The sequence below is a fragment of the Cupressus sempervirens genome, chromosome 2 (genome assembly GCF_028749045.1).
Source record: "Cupressus sempervirens isolate cs-2001-9-10 chromosome 2, ASM2874904v1, whole genome shotgun sequence".
Lineage (NCBI taxonomy): Eukaryota > Viridiplantae > Streptophyta > Pinopsida > Cupressales > Cupressaceae > Cupressus > Cupressus sempervirens.
This window is the reverse complement of record NC_143119.1, coordinates 752,196,389-752,222,231: the sequence shown is the minus strand read 5'-3', so window position 1 is coordinate 752,222,231 and position 25,843 is coordinate 752,196,389. Positions and strand designations below refer to the sequence as shown.

Genomic DNA, 25,843 nt, shown 5'->3' with positions numbered 1-25,843 from the left:
TTTTACATGTAATTACATCTGGAGAATCTAATTTTGGTAGGTCACTCTTTAAATACCAAAGTCACCATTTGCACACATCCATATGCGTCCCAACTTGCATTCTTGGCCATACCCACAAAAGCCCATCTTTGCCCACACACAATCCACCCTTGAGAATCTGACTCTGGCCCTTTTTATCCAAATACATATGCTTTCTGGTTCATTTCTAGCCATTTTATGTGTTTCATGAATATCTAATCCATACTTTGAACACTCATTGCTTGTGGATTTGTCATTGTAACTCAAATCCCAAAGTTTTAATGGATCCAATCTCATTAGAAGATGTTTTCATCTTCATGTTATAGGCACTTTTCAAGATATGTTAGAACTTCTTCAAAGAGTGAAGACATCCAGTAAAGAAGGTGTGCTTCGAATCTAAAGAAGTGTAATTCATTTGGTCTCAATTTTCCCAATGGTTGTTCGAGAACCTGAGTTCGCGTGAGAATGTGCCAAGCACTGTTTCAAAAAAAAGAGAATTAAAGGTGCAAATGGAAAGTTGTCCTGAGTTTACATTTAGACACCATCGAGAAGGTTTTCAAAGTGTCACAGACTCCAGAATGTGTCAATCTACAAAGGAGAATTCACAACAACTCAAACAAGAAAAAACTTGATGACGTCAAGTTTACAATTGACAACTAGAAACTCATCAACTCGAACGAAAAATAACTTGACCACATCAAGTTTTCAAATGACAGCTAGAAACTCATCAAAGAGGATGCAGTGGTGTAGAATACAGGAATATCCAATCCTACAAGCATTGCCAAGTACAAGGCCCTTTAGAACAATCCCTAGAATTGTTCTAGTTCTCTTCCATCCTCTTCGTTCTTTAGTTTTCATGTTTGTAGTTGGAGAGAATGAATTGCATGAAAATATGTGATTACATGTAATTTGATTGCATATCCTTATGACATGTAATCCAATAGTTTCTCTCACCTAGTTGGGTTGGGTCAAAGTTGGTTGAGTTACTCTTACTTTTTCCTTCAATTTTTTCTCAACTCCTTTGCCTATATAAAGGAGTGCTCCTTCATTGTAAAAATCATCTTTTGTTGTATGCAAGAAAGCTTTGCCAAACTTGTGCAAGCATAACTTTGATTGTGTAGTGTACCAATATGGGAGAAAAATGAATAAAACAAGCAATTGGATTCGTAGCTTTGACTGGAAGCAATTGTGATAGAACAAATTTGAAACTTTGACTGGGAGTGATTGTGGTGATACATAGACTAGAAGCTTTGATTGTAGCTTTTATTACCATCTCAAATTCACAAAAAATAGTTGGAATTCCCCTACTTCTGAAAGTCTTTGCACTAGGGTAATCTTTAAGAAACACCCCTCCAAAAAAAACATATAAAATATTGGCGAATCTTTCCTTATTTTGAAAAAACAAAATTATTTCTATTGGCAATTATTTTGGAGTCATAATTTTTCTGTAGAAAATATTGACGAATCTCAATAATAATAGGAAGTTCATTAACCATGATGGAATATTTGAAATCAAAACTGAATATTTTTTGCTTCATGGAATATAATGAGGATGATTGCATTATATTTTAAATCAACAGTGAAAACTAGATATTGGTGATATATCCCTAAAGTAACTATTAATTATGATAATTATTGATGAATTAATTTTAATTTCTCCAATAATATATAATATTTAGCTAAATCAAATCTAATTATATATCAGAAATTGTGGCGAATCTTTGAGTTTAAATTTTTTAATAAATTAAATTATTGAGCGATTTTAAATATTTTAGAACTAAATTTTATAAAAATGTGGCGATTTAGGTTACATTAAATCTTTAATTATTAGCCAAAATTACTAGGTAATTTTAAAAAAAAATTAGCCACTAAAAAATACCTTGCTTTGTACCTCAATGGTAGACATTTTTCTTATAGAATAGATCAAAATAGGACCTAGAGCCAAACTGGTACGCTTTTAATCAGCCTTTGAGTTGGTGTTGGTTTATTGATATCACTGTTTCCAACTATTAGATGAAAGTGAAATTAGAGATTTCATCTTGCCCATTACTCGCTCCATGGGTAAGTGGATTCTTTCCGAAACGCTAAGAGGAAATAATATTGGTAACACTCTTTACAAATCTTTTAACTTCTTGCTTACCTTGAGTTGATCCAAGGAATAGTTAGAAGAGGGAGCCTTTCCTTTAAGGTAGGAGAGACTATGACTCATATGATGTGGCTGGTCATCCTATTTTGCAACTGGATTTTAACAAAACTGTTGGTTGCAAAATATCCACCCAACATTCTTAACGCATAATGATTTTGAAGGAAGACTCAGAGTTTAGTTTCTGTTTTGTACTCATCCTCAAATATTTTAATACAATCTTTATTATCAATGTTTTTCATTTTTTACACTTTTGGTTTGCATTTCTAAAAGTGTACATAATTTTATTTCTTTCTTGCACTTGTTGCCTCGTCATGATTTTATTTCTCAGTTACTGGATTCCCATGTCTGATCTGCGAACTAGGTTCATGTCTGGATTTGCAAACTGGTACATCCGGTAAGTGTATATGGATCCTTGATAGAGATTAGAAATTAATACTTATTATCAGTAGATCTGATATATAATTCAGTTCTGTTTAAATCAGACTGAATATATTAATAGACATAAACTATATACTATTCACTGTTCACAAAATGTATTCAGAAAATTATAACTTCAAATATATATTAAATATTAGTCAGATTGCTTGTTGGAGACAGAGTACTGCGATGTGATTGGTATCTGTCTCAGCCAGCACTCTTGACTATATATATGATAAAGAGTTCATGTCCCCATCCCCATGACCATACGTGTCCACGTAGGGACATGTCCACGTTGGCATGTAGGGTAATGTCCCTACATGGACATGACCTTAAGCATATCTTTAATATGCTGATGGTAGCATTTATATTTCAAGCCCGGAACATGAGAAATTTGATCTTTTAAGGAATTATATATATATATATATATATATATATATATATATATATATATATATATATATATTTTTTTTTTTTTTTTATTAATTTTTTTTTTTTTTTTTTTTAAATTTTTTTTTTTAAAAATTTTTTTTGAGACAAACATTATTGATAATAAGAGGAATATCAGAATTACATAATCAAACTGATTATATATATATGAGAGAGAGAATCATAAATTCAAACACCTAACATGATGAGTACTTCATTTCTACTGAAGCTACTCTTTAACACTCTCTTAGGGAAGGAGAACTGAGGTACCAAGGTTTCTCATATTCTTTTGATACGTCCACTGGTATCAACATCATTGATACCTATCAGGAGAATAAGTTATCTGATTTACGACATTCTGGGATTACAGCTTAAGGTAATCTATCATATAACAATTATCACAATGTCATAAATTCTATCATGACAAGTAATATGATCTCTGGCTCTCTGGGACAACAACTTAGTGAATTCTGATCATAATACGTTCGTTATCAAGACTTCTGGTTATTCGGAACAACAACATAATCTTGTATGATAACAGGCCTACCACTTGTAAGATCATCACCTTACAATGTTTACCTTCTATATATATGTCAATGAAAGCACCTTTCATTACATATTTGATGCAATTGTAAGATAGGAGCATTTTAATCAATAATGAATATACATACGTATTTCAAAAAAAAGAAAATTGAAACCTGATTTCAGTGTTGTACAATCATAATTCAATCATACCATATTTACCTCTGAAATATTCCAATTTGGGCTTGGAAAGAGGTTTAGTAAGTACATCAGCTGTTTGTTAATTTGTACTTATGTATTCTAGCTTGAGAATATCTCAATCTACCATATCTCTAATATAATGATAGGGTATTTCAATATGCTTAGATCAATTGTGGAAAACACTGATAGCTTGATGCAACTTTGATTATCATAGTGGATGACTGTAGGCTTCAAGGGTTTTCCAAACAGTTCGCAATTTTCTTAACCATATTGCTTCTCTGGCTCCCATGGATGAAGCTATGTATTCTGCGTTAGTAGAGCTTAAGGCGACTAATGATTGTTTTACGCTAAACCGAGGGATCATTGTTGAACCGAGATTGAAACAACATCCAATAGTACTCTTACTATTAGTAGAGCTGCCTACCCAATCAAAATCTGAATATCCATGAAGATTAATTTCAACTTGATCATATTTGAGTCCCATACCAACTGTACCACGTAAGCATCGTAATATGTGCTTGGTTGCCATGAGATGGATCTTCTTCGGCTCACACATGAATTGACTTAACTTATTGGTTGCATGATAGATATCAAGATGAGTGTTTACCAAGTACATCAGTGATTCGATAATTTGTCGGTAGTGAGTGGGATCAGTGGGTTCTGATCCAAATCCATCATTCTTTAGTTTATGTAAATTTGCTTCCATAGGAGTAGTTAAGGGTTTGCAATCCATTATCCCAAACTTAGTCAGAATGTCAACAATGCATTTTCCTTGATTTAGAAAGATGCAGTTCTTCTTTTGCCATACTTCTAGGCCTAGAAAATAATGAAGAAGCCGTAGGTCTTTAATGTCGAATTCTACTGTCAGATCCTGTTTGCATTTTGCTATAATATGTTCTTCACCTGTTATTAGTAAATTATCAACATACAGTACAAGAATAATCATATCGCCATCAACTATTTTAAAATATGAATTTGGATCAACTTCATTTTTGGAATATCCTAATTTTGAAAGGTAGCTGCCTATCCTTTCGTACCATGCTCTGGGAGCTTGTTTAAGCCCATACAGTGCTTTTTTCAGTTTACATACATAATTTTTTTTTTGTCTTGGGTGATAAATTCTTCTGGTTGTTCGATGTATACTTCTTCAATTATACTGTTTAGAAATGCAGTCTTAACATCCATTTGATGTATCTTCCATCCTTTGGATGTTGCAATGACTATAATGATTCTGAAAGAAGTTTAACGAGCAAGTGGAGCAAAAGATTTTTCATAGTCTATTCCTTCCTTTTGTGAAAATCTGCGAGATAAAATTCTGGCTTTGTATTTTTCAATACTACCATCAAGTGCATGCTTAATTTTGAATAGCCATTTAGTAGAGACAACTGATTTGTCTTTGGGTTTGGGTACAATATCTCATACATCATTTTTTAGTATGGATTGATATTCTTCAATCATTGCATCTTTCCAAGGTTGACATGATAATACTTCTTCAACATTTGTAGGTTCTGATTTGATGAGATTAGCGCTATGTAGCATGAATGGTTTCTTGTTCTCTTCTTTTCTCTGACTGCTTCATCAAGTTCTATATGATTTTCTTCTATCATTTTTCTTGCCCAAAGTGGTCTCTTTTTATTGTTGGGGTTTTCAGTATTAGAACTTGGAGGTGTAAGACTTTCAGTATCAATCTCCCTCTCATTCTCTACTGGAGGATTCTCATCTAATTCAGTAGTTGGTTTTGTGTATGATTCATCAATGTTCTTGGATAGGTTAAAGGCAATGTCTTCTTCAAATTTTACATCTCTGCTGATTTCAATAGATCTTTGTCCGGGAACGTAAATTCTGTAACCTTTAGACGATTCACTGTATTCGATAAATATGCTTGTCTTTCCTGATGGTTCTAGTTTTGTTCTCTTTTCTTTAGAGATGTGAATATATACAGGTCACCCAAATATTCTTAGATGACTGAAGTATGGTTTGTTGCCGGTAAATACTTCTTCAAGAGTGTATTTTCCAATATTGAATGAGGACATTTATTTTGAATGTAAACTGCATTGTTAGAAGCTTCAACCTAGAAAGAGGTGTGAAGGTTTTGATCATGCATCATAGCTTTGACAGATTCAATAATAGATCTGTTTTTCTTTTCTGCGACTCCATTCTATTGTGGATTATATGGTACAAAGAACTCCCCATTAACCCCAATAGAGATGCAAAAATCTATAAAATATTCTGAAATGTATTCACCCCCATTGTCAGATCTTAAGATTTTGATTTTATTTCCAGTTTGGTTTTCAACTAGTACTTTAATTTCTTTGATTTTGGATTACACTTTGGTTGATTCTTTAAGGTAGTAAATCCAAGTTTTCGTAGAAAAATCATTTATAAAAATTACATAGTATAGACAACCACTTAGGGAGGGTACAAATATTGTACCACATAAGTCAAAATGAATGAGTTTGAGAATAGATTTGGATTTGTGTTCACTTTTGGGAAAGGACCCTTTTGTGTTTTTACCTAAGGTGCATCCTTTGCAAATACCAAAATGATTTGGTTTTAAACTAGGTAGCCCGGTTACTAATTTTTCTAATGGATGATAGGGCATGGAAATGAAGGTGACAAGTCTTCGATGCTAGATTTCATGATTTAGGGCTAGATTTTGCTACTTACAAAGTTTGTACAATCTTCCATCCCTAAATCCAATGGATATAGCATTCTTAATGTTGGAGTTCTTTGGCCAGGATAGTACTTTATCCTCTTGGAATGTGATTCGATACCCTTGGTCTGCAAGGCCAAAGATGGAGACCAAGTTTCTTTTTATTTCAGGTACAAACAAAACATTCTCTAGTTGAAGAGTGATACATGTTTTCAGTTGAATTGAACATGATCCAATACCTTTTACCGGATGTGTAGAATTATATGCAATAGTTACTTCTTCAGAGGAGTACCCTTCAAAGCTTTCAAATTTGTCTCTAAATTCTGTTATATGACGAGATGCTCCACTCTCTATTATTCGTGTATTTTTGTTGGAGTTGAGTTCACTTGAGAGAGCTTAGTGAAATGCAAAGTTTTTATCCTTTTCATCTTTGTCTTCTGCTAGTGCTGCTTGAATTTTCTTTCGTTCCGGAGTAAAGTTATGAGTATGACCAAATTTGTCACATTTGAAGCATTGTAATTTTGACCAATCTCTTTTCTTGTATGTTTGTTAAATTCCTTTCTTTTTTGTTTGAATTTACCTTTCTTTCCTTTATTGTTGGTATTGACTTAGAGGGCTTGTATATCTCCCTCTTGATTTAATCTGATTCCTTTTGAAATTAATCTTGAATCTTCTTGAGTACATTCATTTTTAAGTTGCTCAAATTTGAGAAGTTCAAGTTGAGAGCTTAGGCCACGAACAAAAGTTTCCCAAGATAAAGATAATCCTTTTAGTGCTATAATACAAAGTTCTTTGTCATCTACTCGACTTCCAACAATCACAAGCGATCTTTAAACTCCGAGATACTTTAAAAATAAGATGTAATAGACTCTCCATTGTTTATTTTTATGTATAATAATTGTCGCTTCAATGTCAAAAATCTACTGGTATTATTAATTTCAAATGTATTTTTAATGGTTACGAACATCTCAAAAGCTGTTTTTAGGCTTGATATTGATGGGAGAATGTGACCTTTGACCGAATCTATAATGATCTTCATAGCTTTATTATTATGTCTTTTCCAGGTTGTTTTGTCTGGTTCATTCTCTGGCATAGACTTATCTTCCTCTGTATCCTTCTAATTCCATTTCTCAAAGAATAATCATTACTCGAAATTTCCATGATGAAAAATTTGAGGCTCCTTCAAGTCTGTTTTCCAGTCTTATGTGATTCACTGTAGTTGTAGATCTCTATAAGACTAACTGAAATTCTCTATCACTGTGGCTCTGATACCATGTAAGTGTATATGGATCCCTGATAGAGATTAGAAATTAATACTTATTATCAATAGATCTGATATATAATTCAGTTCTTATTAAATCAGACTGAATATATTGATATACATAAACTGTATACTATTCACTGTTCACAAAATGTATTCAGAAAATCATAGCTTCAAATGTATATTAATATAGGTCAGATTGCTTGTTGGAGAACATAGCACTGCCAATGTGATTGGTATCTGTCTCAGCCAGCACTCTTGACTATATATATGATAGAGAGTTCATATCCCTGTAGGGACATGACCCTACATGGCCAGTAGTGATTCCTTAAAATATCAAATTTCTCATGTATCGGGCTTGAAATATAAATACTACTGTCGGCATACTAAAGATATGCTAAGGTCATGTCCACCTAGGGAGATGTCCCTAAGTGGACATGACCTTAAGCATAAATATAAATGCTACCGTTGGCATACTAAAGATATGCTTAGGTTATGTCCATTTAGGGACATGCCCTAAGTGGACATGACCTAAGCATATCTTTAGTATGCCGATGGTAGCATTTATATTTCAAGCCCGATACATGAGAAATTTGATATTTTAAGGAATCATTATATATATATATATATATATGTATGAATAGATTTCTGAGACAAACATTATTGATAATAAGAAGAATATCATAATTACATAATCAAATTGATTAATAGTACACACACACGAGAGAATCATAAATTCAAACACTTAACACGATGAGTACTTCACTTCTATTGAAGCTACTCTTTACTTCTACTAAAGCTACTTTTTAACATCCCGGGTCTGCCAAGGTCTTGATTTACCCTCTAGGTCTGTTTGGATCCACAGACCACAAATCTGGGCAGACCTACAGGGTCAAATCCAGATCCTGTGCTAATCTGGCCCAAACCCTATCGAGTATCCCCATTGACCCACGAGGCAAAACATAAGATGTGGGCCCAAATCTTGGGAAACTCACATTTTTATTGTTTTGTTTGCTCTAACCCTAAAATGACCCTTATTTGGTCTTCACAAACACATTTAATCACTCATTTTGCACTCTCCATCTTGCAAGTTTGAAGTGAGGTGAATATTGAATCATATTTCAAACATTAATGAACTATAAGTATATTTTGAATTTTCATTTTGTAATTCAGTAATTAGATTCAATGATTTTCTTTTGAATCATAATGGTTGTTTTTGACATTTGCAATTGAAGTATCATTGATTCATACTAAAAATGATTTAGTTTTATAATAATATATACTTTTCTTATTTATTTGAATATATAATGCACACATATATTACGAAGAAATTGGTAAAATACTTGGTTGTTATTAACAGAGACCGAAAGGTCATTATGTACAGAAGAAAAAAATGATGTTTCCTTAGGAAATGATCGTAAGGAATAGAAACATTCTATTCTAATAGAGAAAGCAAAAAAAGCTAAAGCTAACCAAAGCTAACTAGATATTTACAATAGATTACGATTAACTAATAATAGACGATTATCTATTATCGTAATACCCTCCCTTAATGGTTAATCTATCTAGAACACCAAGCTGTCCTCTGAATTTGACAAACTTATCAAGACCAAGAGGCTTGGTGAGAATGTTTGCAGTTTGTTCTATTGTAGGAACATATTGCAAATCTATAGTCCTGTCTTCAACCAGCTATCATATGTAATGATAGTGAACTTCTACATGTTTGGTTCGTTCATGGAAGACTGGATTTTGTGCTCACTTGATAATGCCTTCATTATCAACAAACAAAGTAGTCAGTCTTGCTGGTGACATCTGTATATCCCCAAGCATCTGACGAAGCCAAATAGCTTCACATCTTGCTTTAACAACCCCTTTATAGTCAGCCTCTGTAGAGGAGAGAGAAATTTCCTGTTGCTTCTTATTGGTCCATGTGAACACATATCCAGAAGTTGACTTTTTATCATCAACAGAGCCTGCCCAATTTGAATTTGTGAACCCACTGAGTTTAGGATTAGAACTTTGAGAGTAGAGAAGTCCATAATCTGAAGTGCCCTTCACATAACGAAGCACACTCTTTGCTGCCATCCAATGATCAGCCTCATGAGCTGTCATAAAGCGTGAAATATAGTTGACAACGAAGCTGATATCAGGCCTAGTAGCAGAGAGGTAGATGAGGCTACCTATTAGTTGCTTGTATGTAGTATCATCAACATAAGGAGAATCAGACTTTGCAGATAACTTGAGACCTTTCTCCATAGGTGTAGATGCAGGCTTGCAATCTTGCATACATAATTTGTCTAACAGGGCCTTGGTATATTTGGACTGAGAGATGAATATATTAGAAGACTGTTGCCAAACTTCAACACCTAGGCAATAATGCATGAGCCCAAGGTCAATCATATCAAAAGACTGGCATAAATTTTGTTTGATTCCCTGAATCAAAATGCTAAACTGCCAGTGATGATTAAATCATCCACATAAATAACCAAAATGACGATGCCATTGTCAGTAGTCTTGATGTACAAATATGAGTTTGAAGAACTCCTCTTGAAGCCTTGATCACTGAGGTACTTATCAATTTTTATGTACCATGCCCAAGGGGCCTGCTTCAAGCCATAGAGAGCTTTTACCAATCTGAGAACCTGTTGATCTTTACCAGCAACTTTGAAATCAAGAGGCTGTGTCATGGAGATCACCATTCAGGAAAGCACTATTGACGTTCATCTGATGGACCTCCAAGCCAAATTGGGCTGCCATCACTAGGACTAATCTGATGGTGCTCATCTTTGTAGTAGGAGCAAAAGTCTCATCATAATCAATACCCTGACGTTGAGAAAAGCCCTTCGCTACTAAACGAGCTTTGTACTTATCCAAAGTACCATCCGATTTGTATTTGATTTTGTAAACCCATTTGCAGCCAATGGGTTTCTTCCCTGATGGAAGATCAGAATGGACCCAGGTGTTGTTCTTCAGCGGGCTCCGCTGTTCAGATGTCATGGCCTATTCCCACTCTGGAATTCCTTTAGCCTCGAAATCTATTTGAGGTTCAAGCACACCATGAATGTTGGGCATGAGAGCAAAGTTAAAAGATTGTAGGTTTGCTCTTTTTTCGAGCAGTTTTCCCACCAATGAGCTCATCATCACGAAGATCAACAAGTGTCGCAACCCACCACTTACGTTGAAGAGGAGAACGACCAACATTAGTATTAGGAGATGGTTGGCAATCAGGTTCTACATCAGAAGAAACAGGATCAAACTTAGGTGAAGCATCTACACATCGAGGTGATCCTATAGGAGAAGCCAGAGGTGTTTGTATAGGGATCATTGGTATAATTGGAGCTGCAGGAGCTACTGGAGCCCTCCCATCAAGTAGACCTAATGGAAGCCGAACTCCCAAATCATGAGCCTTCATAGGCTGGTCTACTGGATCAGGAATAGGAGAAACAGGCATGAATGGTCCTCGCTGCCCATCAAAGACTACATCACGATTGTAGATGAGACGAGATTTCTCAACATTGATCAGGTGGTAGGCTTTGTGAAGACTACTATATCCAGCAAGCATGAGTTTTTGACTCTTGGCATCCAACTTGGTGCATGATGCATCAGGGATCCAAACAGAAGCAAGAGAGCCAAAAACCTTCAAGTGATTGATTTTGGGCTTGCGACCTGACTAGGCCTCTTCCGAAGTTTACCTTTGACTGCCACTGTGGGTGATCGGTTCAATAGATAAACTGCAGTGTTAATTGCTTCTGCCCAAAACTTCTTCGAGACATTTCTGTGTTCGAGCATAGATCGAACCATCTTAGTTATTGTTCTATTTTGACATTCAACTACATTGTTCTATTGTGCCGAGTAGGGTGTGGTTAACTGTCGTTTGATGCTATGTGTATCCAAGAAGCTAGAGAAAACATTAGAACAAAATTCCCCCCCATTGTTTGATCTAAGAGTAATAATAGATTTCCCAGACTCTTTTTCAACTAAAGGTTTAGACTTCTGAGATACAGGAAATGCATCTAATTTCTTTTTAAGGAAACACACCCTCATTTTTCTACTAAAATCATCAACAAACAACATAAAATACTTGGACCCAAGAACAGAAGGAGTGGCCATAGGGTTGTGGATATTAGCATGAACAAACTAAAGTACCGGAGAAGCTCGCCATGAATCACCACTTGTGAAAGGTGTACGATGTTGCTTCCCAGCTTGACATGCATCACAAACTCCAAGCTATTGAGTCTGAATCTCTGACAATCCAAGAACAAGCTCATCCTAAGCAAGTTGTGAGAGATAATGCACATTTAAGTGCCCATATTGTTGATGCCAAAGTGTGCTAACAAAAGACCGCCGAGCAACTATAGCTAAGTTTCGAGAATCACCAGAATTAGTAAGTTAGAAAAGACCGTGATCCTCAAGACCCACTGCAACATTAGATTGAGTCGCCCGATCAATGATGCTGCACTGACGTGAACTGAAGGTGACATCCAAGTGTGGATAATGTTGCAACAACTAATTGACTAAGAGTAGATTTAGTTCCATCCCTGGAACGTAGTACACATTGAGGAAAATGAGATTCCTCCCAGAAGATTGAATCTGAATGTTGCATTTGCTGACAATTGTGTAATCTTCTTTGCCACCAAAAATAATAGTCTGAATAAGGCTAGAAGTCAGTAAACCAGTCTTTGCAGTGAGTGAAATGACGAGAGGCACTTGAATCAATGTACTAGACAAATGACTTCACATGATCTACAGGCCTTTTAGCCATGAAGGCATAAAAGACAGACTTTGTTTGCTCAGTGTGCTCTGCACTGTTTGCTTTGGGCTGTGAACCTAATTGCTTAGATCGTGCAACTAAGCGTTTTCGACATTCAACCTTCATGTGTCCAAACTTGTGGCAGTAGTTGCATTGAATGTTCTTCCGGGAACCATTTGATGCTAGAGCAGAAAACTTTTGTTGAGATGGCTGTTGAAACTTGCCTTTATCCTTCTGAAAGGATTTAGCAGCAAAGGCTTGCTTTGTGGAGGTGGAGGTGGAGTTACTCTAGTACTTTTGTTTCCATTGATCTTGTTGAAGCAAAAGTGTGCAGAGATCAATGAACTTCAAATCAACACCAGAAGACGCGATGTTGAGAGTCTTGATAAAATGTTCATAGGACTTTGATAAACTCCGAAGAGTGATAACCACAATATCCTCTTCCTCCATCTTGCGACTGATGGCAACTAATTGATCACTGATTTCCTGAATCGTATTCAGGTGCGCATGGAGCGAGGTTCGCTTATCCATGACAATAGAAATCAGAGTGTTCTTCAGAAAGAAAACTCTACTTTTGTCAGTATTCTCATGAAAACCTTTGAGATGTATCCAGATCCCGACAGTTGTCATGTCGGATGGAATCTGAGAAAGCTGATCATCAGCCATGGATAATTTGAGAAGCATCACCTCCTCCCGATTATTCAGATCCCATGTATCCTGATCAGGACTAGGAGTAGTCGGACACTCCGTAACACCCAAAACAAGTTGATTGTTGTTCCGATATTCAAAAATTGCAATGATCTTCTGCTTCCAAGTGCCATAATTTTGACCATTGAATTTGGAGTTGTGCTCGAGCAGAATGTTTGTCAGAGATGCCATATCACATCAATGAGAACATGTGAAAATTTGTGAAGGCACGTTCTTCGAGGCAAAAAAACAGAAGACCCAGAAAATTCGGAGTGACCTAGAAGAGAGCATGGAAAACCAGAAGGAATATACTGTCGTTTTTTGAATTTGTTGGCTCAAAAATTGGGGCACCCAATAAAATCTGACGGCAACCCAGTTGAGCTCTTGACAAACCCACGAAGAATTTGAAATCAAAATATTTTTTTGAGTTCAAAAATTAAGGTTTCGAAGAAAACCCTAGTCGGCAACCATGAAAACTCGGTTTGCAGAAAAAATAGAGTTTTGGAGACCAAAAACTTTCGATCTGAGGTAGTAAGCAGCAAATTTGAGGTTGTCAATGGCATGGGAGTGCATAAACGACACCAGAGATTGGTGTTTGGAGGCACGAGTAGCAATCAAAGATAAGGAGAATGACTTTGCTTGGATGCGAGTCCTGTGATCACGTCTTGATTAGAGGTAGTCAGTTGCATGCGTGGAGTAGCAGAGGGCAGAGACAAAACGTCACAAAGCAAAAATGTGAGCAAATCTCATTCAACCAGACCAGGCTTGCGATTTGATCAGGAAATCGCACAGGATGCAAGCATTTGATCGAATCTTTGCATTCAGAAACCATGAACCAAAGATCAGACGAGTTGCAGAGAAATTCTTTGCATTTGTTTCGCTGGAAAAACGCTAGCCAAGTGTGGTGTGATTTTTGTTGGTTGTAATTCTTCAAGATTCAAAGAGAAGAAAGTCTACCAAAAAAAGGGAAACCCTAGCCGGGTTTATGTGAAAAAATCTGTGAAATAATTTCAAATTTTTTTAAACGATAATTTCAAAAGAAATTATAAAATTTTGGATTTTTTTTTAAGTATTGGTTTTGATACCATATTACGAAGTAATTGGTAAAATACTTGCTTGTTATTAACAAAGACCAAAAGGTCATTAAATACAAAAAAATAAAACAACGTTTCCCTAGAAAACAATCGTAAAGAATAGAAACATTCTATTCTAACAGAGAAAGCTAAAAAAGCTAAAGCTAACTAAAGCTAATTAGATATTTACAATAGATTACCATTAACTAATAATAGACAATTATCTATTTTCTTAATAACACACACAAACACACGAATCCTAATGAATCATATAATGGGAAGTTATTTTTTACACGAGTCCACGAATTGGATTTTCAAACCAGACAATTATCTATTTTCTTAATAACACACACAAACACACGAATCCTAATGAATCATATAATGGGAAGTTATTTTTTACACGAGTCCACGAATTGGATTTTCAAACCTGAATCCGTCCCTGAACCCGAATCGACAACTTAGTTTTTTTTTCATGTTGCATACATAGTTACCGTGAATTATTTGTATTCACCTTTTCATTCAAGAGCATCCGATACTACATTTAGCTTTTTGTTCCACAGCATGTGTTGTTGATGAATGTTGATGTCAATCTCAAGATAGAATCAGACGTACCCAGAACAAATTCAGAATCCCAGGTCCCTGAGCATACCCAGGAAGGAACAGATTGGGGACCCTTATCAAGTCTAGTTTGATATGGGTACATCTAGAGAAATGGGCAAACCCAGTAACATAGATTAATCCACAGAAGCAGGCAAACCTAGTAACACAAGTTATTGATATAAATGCACAGCCTTGTTCTTACCTTCTCTTCTGAAGTATGAGCATGTAATGCTATTACTGGTAGACTCAGAGTTTTATTGCTGTTCTATGCTTGCTCTCGAATATTTTATATGTTCTTTATGTTCTCTGTTTTGGTTTATGTGCTCATTTGGCAGACATTACCAGTTTCTAATTCTTTCTTACATTTGTGGTGACTACTTCATATTTTTCTATCACATGACAACTTTACATTTGCAAGTATGTAATGCTACATTTAGCTATTTGTGTTGAGTGCTTCATCTTTATAATTTTTCTATCATGTACAATGAATTCTCTGTGATCGATTTCAATTCTCAGGCATGTAATGCCACATCTAGTTATTTGGCCTGCATTTTTTGGTATTGATGAGCTTTGATGTCATCTCAAGATAGAATATCTTTGTAATTATTGCATCATGAATGGGTTTCATAGATTGATGAGCTTTGATGTCATCTCAAGATAGAATATCTATGTAATTATTAGCATTGCAAAGACTTGAGCAGTTTATGATTATGATTCTACTTCTGGAAATTAGAAATTTCATCACAGAAAAACAGAATACTGACAAAGTGTATTTCTTCTTCTAGGCACTTGAAACAGTGGATGAACCTGGAGCTGGTACTACAGTTCACATATCATTCTGCTCGTCATGCTCATACAGGTGCATTACATTGGCTGCAAGCCTGTAATCATTTAGAAAAATCAATTTTTTCCAAACTCTATAAGATTCATAATGTAGTTTTTATGAAAAGGTAGAAATGTGTATAAACCATAAAGCTTTCTTTTGAAGCAAGTGCATTTGTAGCTTCTCGGAAAGTTTATTTTAAGAATGGTAACTAATGCTTTGGAATATGCAACAAAGATAGTTCTGTTTTACTGGTGTAAACAAAACACACACACACACATATGTATATATATATAAAGATTTCATACACGGTAAGTTTAAAACTAAAAAGTGATGCCGATTCTTTGTTTTGAAGGAAGCTGGTATATTAGTATTGCTGTAGATAACAGGCAAACAATTCAAAGCAGACACAGAAGACTATATCAAAGACCCTTACCTGCTTGAATAAATTACATTTACAGTGAAAATTACCAGGATCTTGAGCAATATTGCCATATTAAAAAGAGAACATATTTTTTCAGCACATTGTAGCTCCTAGGGAATTTCAGCACAAATTACAAAATCTTTACATATATACATCTTGGTACATCTTGGTCGGCAGTGTCTCGACTCCCACTTTAAATTGCACTTTGCATTGGTCCCTCTCTTTTGCATATAGTGGGTGCTTCATTGTTAGTCTTTAGACCCAACTGTTGTTAAAAACGGATGGTCTTCTACCACAATATTTGGGTTGGATAGGGGTTCAATTCCCTTCGATTTTCTCATTGAATTGGGCAAATTTAATCTACTTGCTTCTGTCTTCTGCTTTTGGTGCTTCCTAGTATATTTTAATATTGTCTCTTGAGGTTTAGGCTCACTATTTTTTCCCATGGCATTTTTTGATGCCTCTTCGTAGTATTCCACACAAATGGCGTACAAACCAAAAATATGAACTATTATGTTCTACATCACATCCTAGGCATTTCCGACAATATTCCCCCACCTCCTAGAAGTGGTTGTATTATATCAACTGAAATATCCCAAACCGGATATTTACTCGATTTCTTTCTCAGAATAACATTTAGATAATAAACATATGAAATCGTATTATAAATAAACCAGCAATGTAAACCATAACAATTAACCCAATTGATATTTATTTGGTTGTTTCCTCAAACTGATATTCAACACTTGAATATAGGCATGTATTACGAAACACAATAGAAAACCAGTGGATCTACAATAGATATTAACCTGTTCTTTGATAATAATATTCAGGACTCAGGCATATGAAAATGCTGTACAATCAACAGTATAAAACAAGTAAAAACTCTCATAAAATTCCTCAAAAACATGTTATTGCATTATACAACAGCAATACAATAACTAGCATTCAAAATCCAATCTTAAACACATAATTTACAGTCAGATTGGAACACTTAGAGAAGAACCTGTAAGTGCATATGGTACACATGAAGTGATGTCTCCACGAACAATGGGTTTGCGTCCATTGTCTATTAGCACGAGGAGTTACGTCCTTACACTGGCTGAAAGCTGAAACTTTCTGAATACTCTCACAAGAGAGAAACTGAAAGCTGAATAATAAACCAAGCATGCCAAAAGAATGAGTCTCATCTCCTTTTATTTTCACAACTGTTACTCTTCGACTCCCTTCCTAGCCTTTTGTCTTATCTCTCTTTGTCCTTTTTAGCCCACTTTATAATATTAAATTGGCCTTTTAAAATTCGAGTCCATGCTCCAAGTCAATTTTAATATTATACAAATGTGTCTTTTACTTTTCTAATGTCCCAAAAAGGGGACATTACAAATCTCCCCTCCTTAAAATTGCTTTTCCTCAAGCAATCAGTACCAGGATCTCATATGAATATGCAGGTAGCTCTGCAACCCAAACTGAAAACAAATCCAGCCATATTGCGAAGAAAAGTGCCACTCTGCAATCCTATCCGTTAACCGGATCAATCCCATCCATCAACCCAAATCCCTGGATCCCATATAACTCTATGAAAAAACGTTGCACTTGTAAACTGCACAACTCTGATCATCACTGCATCCAGCCTCAAACTGAAAAGAACTACAACCAAGTCATCAACAAGCCATAGGTACATATGATCAACACTTGGATTCCAAATCCTGTTGTCATAACCAGCTAATATGATAAGGTAGAAATGTATCAATGAATGAACTATGCAAAACCCAGTAGATGGTGACAACCCGATCTAAATAGATGACGTAAGAAACAAGCCGCTCAAAAACTGAAAATAACAACATGGGCGCATCAAATACCTTATTGTTGACATCAATCTAGAGAACCTTCGGGTACATAGGTACTATGAATAAGAGTGAAGCTGGAAAACCATTCCTTGTGGTTGAAACATAGCTCTCATAAATACTCCACCAAGATCTATTTAATGGCTGATGTAGGAACTCCATTCATCTCCTGTATGGGGTGAAATAGGAAACCATATTTGGATTGATCCAATGACCAATGACAGTAGTCAAATCACTACCCCCATCCTGTGACCCATATTCGCTGCTAGGAACCATACTAGGATTCCATATCCTGAAATCATAATCTTCTTCTTCATGACAATCAAAAGGAGTGTCCTCGTTTATCTGAAAAAGGGGATTATTTGTAGTCCAATCAGCATCCACTTCAAACATGGGGTTGTCTATAAGCTGAATGTGATCTGTAAATTTGATACTTGGTCTTTTAGGACAGTTGTCCAAGTCATAAGACTACTGAATGCTATCAAGTTCCTGAATTACTCATTGGAAAAACTCCTGCGTCTCTTTATCCTCGTGTTCCCAAAAATGGTTTGTGATTCTGATCTGATTATTTGCTTCTTGAAGAGATAACTGAGTACTGAGTATCATCCAATATCTCACAAGCATACTTAAGCTACCTGTTGAGCTCCTTAATCTCATTCCTTTCTTTATTCAATTGATCGACATACATTTGAGCCAACTTAAGAGCATAATCCCTTTTGGAAAGCAAACATAAGAAATCTGATTTCATAGATTCAATGGCTTTTTAACCACTTGCAAATCAGCAACAGGCTAATCTCCTTCCACTTACCTTTGGGCCTTACTCTAGAGATCATCAACCATCTTGTGAATGCTGTCATAATGTACCAAAGATGCTACAACCATGTCTTTGCTAATCTTCAATTGGTTCCTTAAGGTATGCATTTCATTATCGTCATGTTGAAGCGGTTCATTATCTTGAAGTGATGTCTTAGAGTTCGTCCAATTTTAAGTCATGGATATCAGCAATATATGATTCATCACACCTCTCAAAATCATAGGCCTTATTTCCCTTGTTCTCTTGATTTGTATGCAAGACCCAAGTGTTACCATGTTATCATTTGTACTTAAAGACTCATCATACCAAGGCCCCAATCTGCTATTACCTCGTGTGCAACCGTTCTCATCAACATGCTTGTCAAAGTTAACCTCCAAATCCCCAACGTAGAAACTTGCACCCTGTGTAACATATTCTACGTGATCATGGGGAGGCTGTAAATCACTTGTAGTTGGTTGCTCTTTTGTTTTAAGACTCTCTACTAGATGATTTTGGTTTGTTGGAAATTCTTCATACATATTTTTGCATTGGTACTTTGTGAGGAGCTCCTCAGCGAATTCAAAATACATCTTTTTTGCCATGTCGGTCTTATTTTGGAGTTCTAGATAGAAATCCATGAAATCACTAAAGGCTAATTTTTTTGATCTTTGGAGGGAATTTTTTGTACTCATCATATATATCAAGTACCTCTGTTTTGTAATACCATTTCTAGTTTTCGATTTGCTGAACACTTGACACGACTGAAAAATCCCAAATATTCTCCAATTTTAAGGAAGCCGCTTTATTTTCTAGTTTTGTCTTAGGGTGTCGCATTTTCTCTATATTACATGTCTCGTGCTGAAATAAAGAAGAGTTTGCTAGTTTTGGAAAACCACTCTCCCTCATGGATTTATTATCATTTATAGTAACAGGTTCCATTTGATTCTGAATTTCCTCCATACTTGAGGTTGTGAGCCACTGAACTGTACTTGCTACTTGAGAGTTGTAAATTGATCTTCCCGATTTTCGATATTTACTGTAGCATTGATTATTTTAGAAATCAAGATTTTCAACACACTGGTGCACATACTCATTATGAATTCGCCCAATACAATCGTTTCGGAAATGAGGATAAGGGGCTAGACTTTGGGTATCCAATGATGATTGAAGGGGATTCATTGCAATTCGTTCAGTACCAATGCTAAGGCAGAAGACAAAACATTCTGAGGTGCTATACACTGTTCAGTGAAATTGGCTTTTTTTGTAAATTGACTGGACATTGTAATGCTCGAACCTTCAGTAGGGTATGGTGTCCAAGCACCATTACTTGGATTTGGTAGTTGTGATGTTGATTTGTAACCTTGTCAAAAGCCATTTGTGAAATAATACCATTTTCTCCCAAGATATCCCTTACAGGATGAACAGGAGGTGGGCTGAAATCCCTCTGGTGATTTGGTGACCGCTCCACAGGTCGACGTCCATTAGGTGCATCAGGATAATGACGGTCTTCAGTTTTCTTTCTACCACCCATACTTTCAAAGTTGCTTTGACTTTTCCTATAGATATCATCATATCATTAATTGTCGTGATAACTTATATTAGTCTTGCTTCTATTTGATTCATATTGTCTTGGACTTCTTTTTTCATTTTAACTATTTCTTCTATTGCCATATCCTCTATTATTGTAGTGACCTTGATCATATCGTGTACCTTGCCCATGATGATCACTGTAACGGCAATCTGCATATTGATCCTAATAAGGAGGACTGCGGGAGTCTAACTTGTATGAATCAGGTCGCCTATTTTCATAGGCATCTTCTCTATCACCCAATTTTCCTTGTGGCAATTTATCACCACCTTTGTTAGCCGCATACCTCTTATCGTGATTTTCAAAGCCTCAAAGCTTGTCAACATTGCTACTGTCAAGGAGTTGATGGCATTGTGGATCAAATTTTTTAAAATATATTTCTTTTGCTTTCTCATTGCTGCCTTGTTGGAGAAAACTTATTGTGAAGTGGACTTTTCCATTGAAACTGATTTCACTCGATGTGAAAACTCTTGATGAATCCCACTACATGTTGTACAAACAAACGGCCAGAAGTTTGTGCACACATTGAGGTCCCTGTAAGCATCTTTATCCATCCACGAATACAACTCAATGATTGCTTTTTGCAATTACTTAACGACAAGCGAATTGATGTTTCTTCCGCAAACAATAACGGCTACCAGACCACCCATTACCAAATATTCTTACCGTAAGTTGTTACATTTCCTTCTAATCAAGACTGTTCCCATAATTTGCCTAGAATGCAAGATGTCATTCAAACATAGTGGTAGTATTCTTTTTACGACCTCCACGATAATGGTTTCTTTAATCTCCTTAGGCATTACAATTGGTGTGCTTCTCGACTTGTGTCTTTGAATGTGATAACCCTCTATTTGTGTTTGGTAATTGAAATTCGTTCTCTATTACACCTTGAATGACAAAACTTCCTTAGCTATCGTTGCAAATCTAATTGTACAAACAATGGGATTGAATTGTTTTTTGGTGGTATCACAATTTACTGGTGATTGATTAATTCTGAAAATCACCAAAATATTATTGGGCCAATTATTTTGATGCTGCAGGTGAGGAAAACAATTGAATTCCATAAGACGCGCTCTTACCAAAAATCTTCAGGAGAACATAATATAATGACACTCCAAATGGCTCCTCGTCAGTGGCAATTGATTTCAGAGCTTCTGTCGATTCAGTTCCTAAGAAGACTTCTTCCTTTATATCTATAAAGTGTTTGTTGTCTTTATCGGACTGCAACAAGCCCTTTGAAATTGCCGCAATTCTCTTTATGTTTATATCATTTTTCAAGCTTTAAACATACAATCACGCATCATCTCTGTCTTGATGGGCTTCTTAAAAGCAAGTGTCCACAGTGTTGACTATGAACACAATAGAACTGGTCATATAAAAGCATCAAAGCTTGCACCCTAATATTGAAATTCTTGGAATGTACCAACTGGAAAAAAGAATGGTGTTTGCTTTTGTATGATATCATCAGCCTCGTCGGTTGCAACATAACAAAATGCTTTATTAGCACCCTCCTCTAATAGCTGTCATATATTGTGTAATGCGTATACCTTTATCTAGTATTTAATGCTCGCTTAGTGTTTTGCATAACATCATGAATTGTGAATAGGTGATCTCTTCCAACTTCTTGCTCCACAATCATCTCCCTTGTGTTTTTCCTCACTTTGTCTAAGATTTCTTGGGTGACTTTACCAGTCAAATGTTCAAAAAGCTTGAAAACAATTTCCTCTCTAGCATGCAACGACCATTTCACTCTAATCACTTGTGTTGACAACTTCTTGACCACTTGATTCAATATGATACCTAATAGTGTTAGATCTTCATAATTTCTCCATTTGATAAGAGAAAGGACTGGGGAAGATCCTGATAAACCCTTTCTAAAAATCTCTAATCAAAGCAATTTCACCCTTTATATTTTGTAAAACCTCACAGACTGGCAGGAAAACTATGCTCTGATACCACTGAAATATCCCAACCCAGATATTTAGTCGATTTCTTTCTCAGAATAATATTTAGATCATAAACATATGAAATCGTATTATAAATAAACCAGCCATGTAAACCATAAGAAATAACCCAATTGATATTTATCTGGTTGTTTCCTCAAACTGATATTTAACACTTGAATATAGGCAGATGTATTATGAAACACAATAGAAAACCAGTAGATCTACCAATAGATATTAACGTGTTCTTTGATAATAATATTTAGGATTCAGGCATATGAAAATGCTTTACAACCAATAGTATAAAATTAGTAAAAACTCTCATAAAATTCCTCAAAAACACGTTATTGCATTATACAACAGCAATACAATAACCAACATTTAGAATCCAATCTTAAACATAGAATTTACAGTCAGAGAAGAACGTGTAAGCACATAGTAGACACCTGAAGTGACGTCTCCAAGGACAATGGGTTTGCGTCCATTGTCTATCGTCACGAGGGGCTACGTCCTCACATTGGCTGCAAGCTGAAGCTTTCCGAATACTCTCTCAAGAGAGAAACTGAAATCTGAATAATAAACCAAGCATGCCAAAAGAATGAGTCTCATCTCCTTTTATCTTCACAACTGTGACTCTTCGACTCCCTTCCTGGCCTTCCATCTTATCTTTCGTTGTCCTTTTTAGCCCACTTTATAATATTAAATTGACCTTTTATAATTCGAGTCCACGCTCTGCAAGTCAATTTTAATATTATACAAATATGTCTTTTACTTTTCTAATGTCCCAAAAAGAGGACATTACATTAACATATTTATATAGAGGAGAATTTGGATATGTATTATATGTTGTTGTTCATTTGTACGAGTAGAGGAAGAAGTAGATGCCAAATTAGTTCCTGTGGCAAGAAATTTTATGAATATATTCAAAGCAAAAACAAAAGAATGAAAAAATGTAGTTGAAGTAAACAAATAATGTTTAATGTTTGTGAGACAAAAATGGATGGGAAAAATGAAAAAATAAAATATACCTCTTTCAGCCAATGGAAGTTCGCAAATGAGTGGGAATGAAGTTGCAACACTTGATCAAGTCTCAAAAGTTGATCTTCAACTCCTTGTATTTGGTGCTAGAATCCTAACTTTTGCTCAACGTGCAAGAGAAAAACAACTACTTACAAACTAAAGAGAAAAGAAAACCTCTAAATACTCTCTTATAGGGTTTCATTTCACTCATTAGAGTGGTAGACTTAAAGAAAATTAAATTTTACAAACAAAAAGTGGCACCCATGTGTTTGGATATGCCCCAAACAAGCTTGTGTGCCTTGGCATGCACCTTGGCCGGACATGCAGGTGTAACGGACCATGATTGGAACCAGGGGGGTACCAGGGGCCAAGCCCTGCAACTTAAATTAATTGTTACAATGAACTACCTTAAAAATTCCATTGCCGAATCCCAAAATCTCTTGGAGTCTTGCTTGACAAAGAGTAAAATACCCTAAACCTTCTATGGTGATGGGAGAGTGTTGTAGTAAAAGAAGAGAATATCAGAAAACAGATTCATGCCTTCATTTTATAAGGTATGCCAACAAAAAAAAAGCTAGTTCTTATGGTTCTACCTTTTGTTAGGGCATTTATCAACGTAGTATAACAATTCATTTTCTACTTAAAACCTTCCCATTGGTATTTTTTTTTTCTTTTATAGTACCCATGTCCATCTAATACAAATTACAATATATTCCAAAATATATTGAGTTGATTAGCACATATTTTTAATTTCTTAGCTCAGGTTTTTCCATTAAGTGAGATTGTTTATTTTCAGTTACTTTTCAATGCACTTTTGTCCAGGCTATTTCATTCTTGTATATTTTTCTCATTTGCAGGAGCACAGCCTTAACAATAAAGAAAATGTTAGAGACTGCGTTTCCTGGTGTTGATGTGGTGCTTTCAAATTATCCTCCACCACTACCAAAACGCATACTCAGCAAGCTAGTGCCTGGACTACAAATTGGTAGTGTTGTCTTTGTTTTTGCAGGGGATCATATTTTTCCAAGATTGGGGTATATGGTACCACCTCCTTGGTACTCTACTTTGAAACAAAAAAGATTCGGAGTTATTGCAACCACCTGGCTTCTTGGAAATGCATTGCAATCATTTCTTCAAAACACTGGAGCTTTTGAAGTAGAGTGCAATGGTGAACTGGTAAGTAAATCTCTGTGCCATACAACTGGAAAGAACAAATTAAGAAGTACAATTGATGTGTGGGATATTCTCTTCTACGAGATCACTCTTAGTTTATGAAAAATGACTCTGTTTTTAAGTGTTAGTTTAAAGTTACATAATGAAGATGCTTTTTTTATAGTGGCTGTTCTTTTAAGTGTTTCTGAGAGTATTATGTGTAAAATGTTCCATTGTCTTATGATTATTGTAAAGAGTTCTTGTAATATCATTGTCTTCCGTCTTTTCTGCATTATTTTATGTAAAATCTGGTTTTGTTTCATTATGCATTATCAATCTAGTACTTTTTTTTTTGCTCGGTGATATTGTATATTTGATTGATCATAGAAGGACTTACACAGGTTTCATATTGCTAACATTCGATCAAAATTGGGTTGTCTACACATGCTCAAGACAACCAAACCCTTAATAATCTAGCTATGGTTAAAAAGTGGTCCATTTACTAGATGATTATCCTTTATCTGAAACACCATTTTTAAGAATAGAAAAGAGGGCACACAGATTATGTTCAAACCAGATACAGCCCTTGACAACTTGCTGACTTACACACAACCAGCCTCTGGTTCAATCCAGGTCCTCTTTTATTGTTGCTGTTTAACAGAGGCAACCATAGCACCTTCTGGCACGAAGAGTCCACCAGCCTTGTGCTTTCAATTTGTTGAGGGGGATGGATAGCCCCCACAGCTCTTTTGTTGTGTCTTCTTGCCACGTTCTCTGTCTTGACCCCTAGCTTGCGCCTCAAGCTCCCTCTCACGAACAAATTCCTTCCACTGTTCCCATCTAGTTCTAGCATCTCTGATTCTGACCTCCTTTCTCACCGAGGTACTCCAAATCAGAAATGACCAATAGCTGCCCACGGAACCATCCACCAACCTTCAACCTTCACTTGTCACCAAAAATCATAACCCGGTTCTGCATATGCTAATATCTGCACTAACCCACCCATCCACTGGGGCTTCACAATCACCCGCTTAATCTGTAAGGCCTTCTCCTGAGTGCCCACCTGAGGCGTCCACACAAACACAATGAAGGAAATATTGACATTGACCCAGTGTCTGTTGTCGGCCTCCAAAAACTCAGCTCCTAGCAGAGCCTCCACAATCTTAATGAATTTGGCCTGCTCAAACTTGAAGATCCCTTTGAGTTTCCATCTTGACACCTTCCCACAAAAGGGTCTTTGTGAATGGAGGGTCAAAGCAAAATGTGCCTCCATTGCAGAACCACTCTACCTTCTCACACTTATAAAACCCTTTGCATCTCAACATTTGCCAAATTGGATGGGCTAAATAAATCTGCGTGCTTCCAAATCTTTCCTACCTTAATCCTCCCTCAATCTTCTTTATGATTAGCCTCGAGCTTCTCACTCGTGTGACAATTAATGCCACCCTGCTAACCACCCACCAACTCGGTACTTGTTCCATCATACAGAGCAACAGAGA

The 25,843-nt window shown here is 35.9% G+C and overlaps 1 protein-coding gene across 1 annotated transcript in view; it reads left to right on the top strand.

The window, feature by feature from the left end:
* LOC149575604 (selT-like protein) overlaps positions 1-25,843 on the top strand; it is a 64,214-nt gene that overhangs the window by 4,175 nt on the left and 34,196 nt on the right. Inside the window, exons 2-3 of the mRNA XM_089815368.1 lie at positions 15,543-15,616; positions 24,050-24,368. Of these exons, the coding sequence (XP_089671494.1) occupies positions 15,543-15,616; positions 24,050-24,368 (393 nt within the window). The remainder of the gene's footprint in view (positions 1-15,542; positions 15,617-24,049; positions 24,369-25,843) is intronic.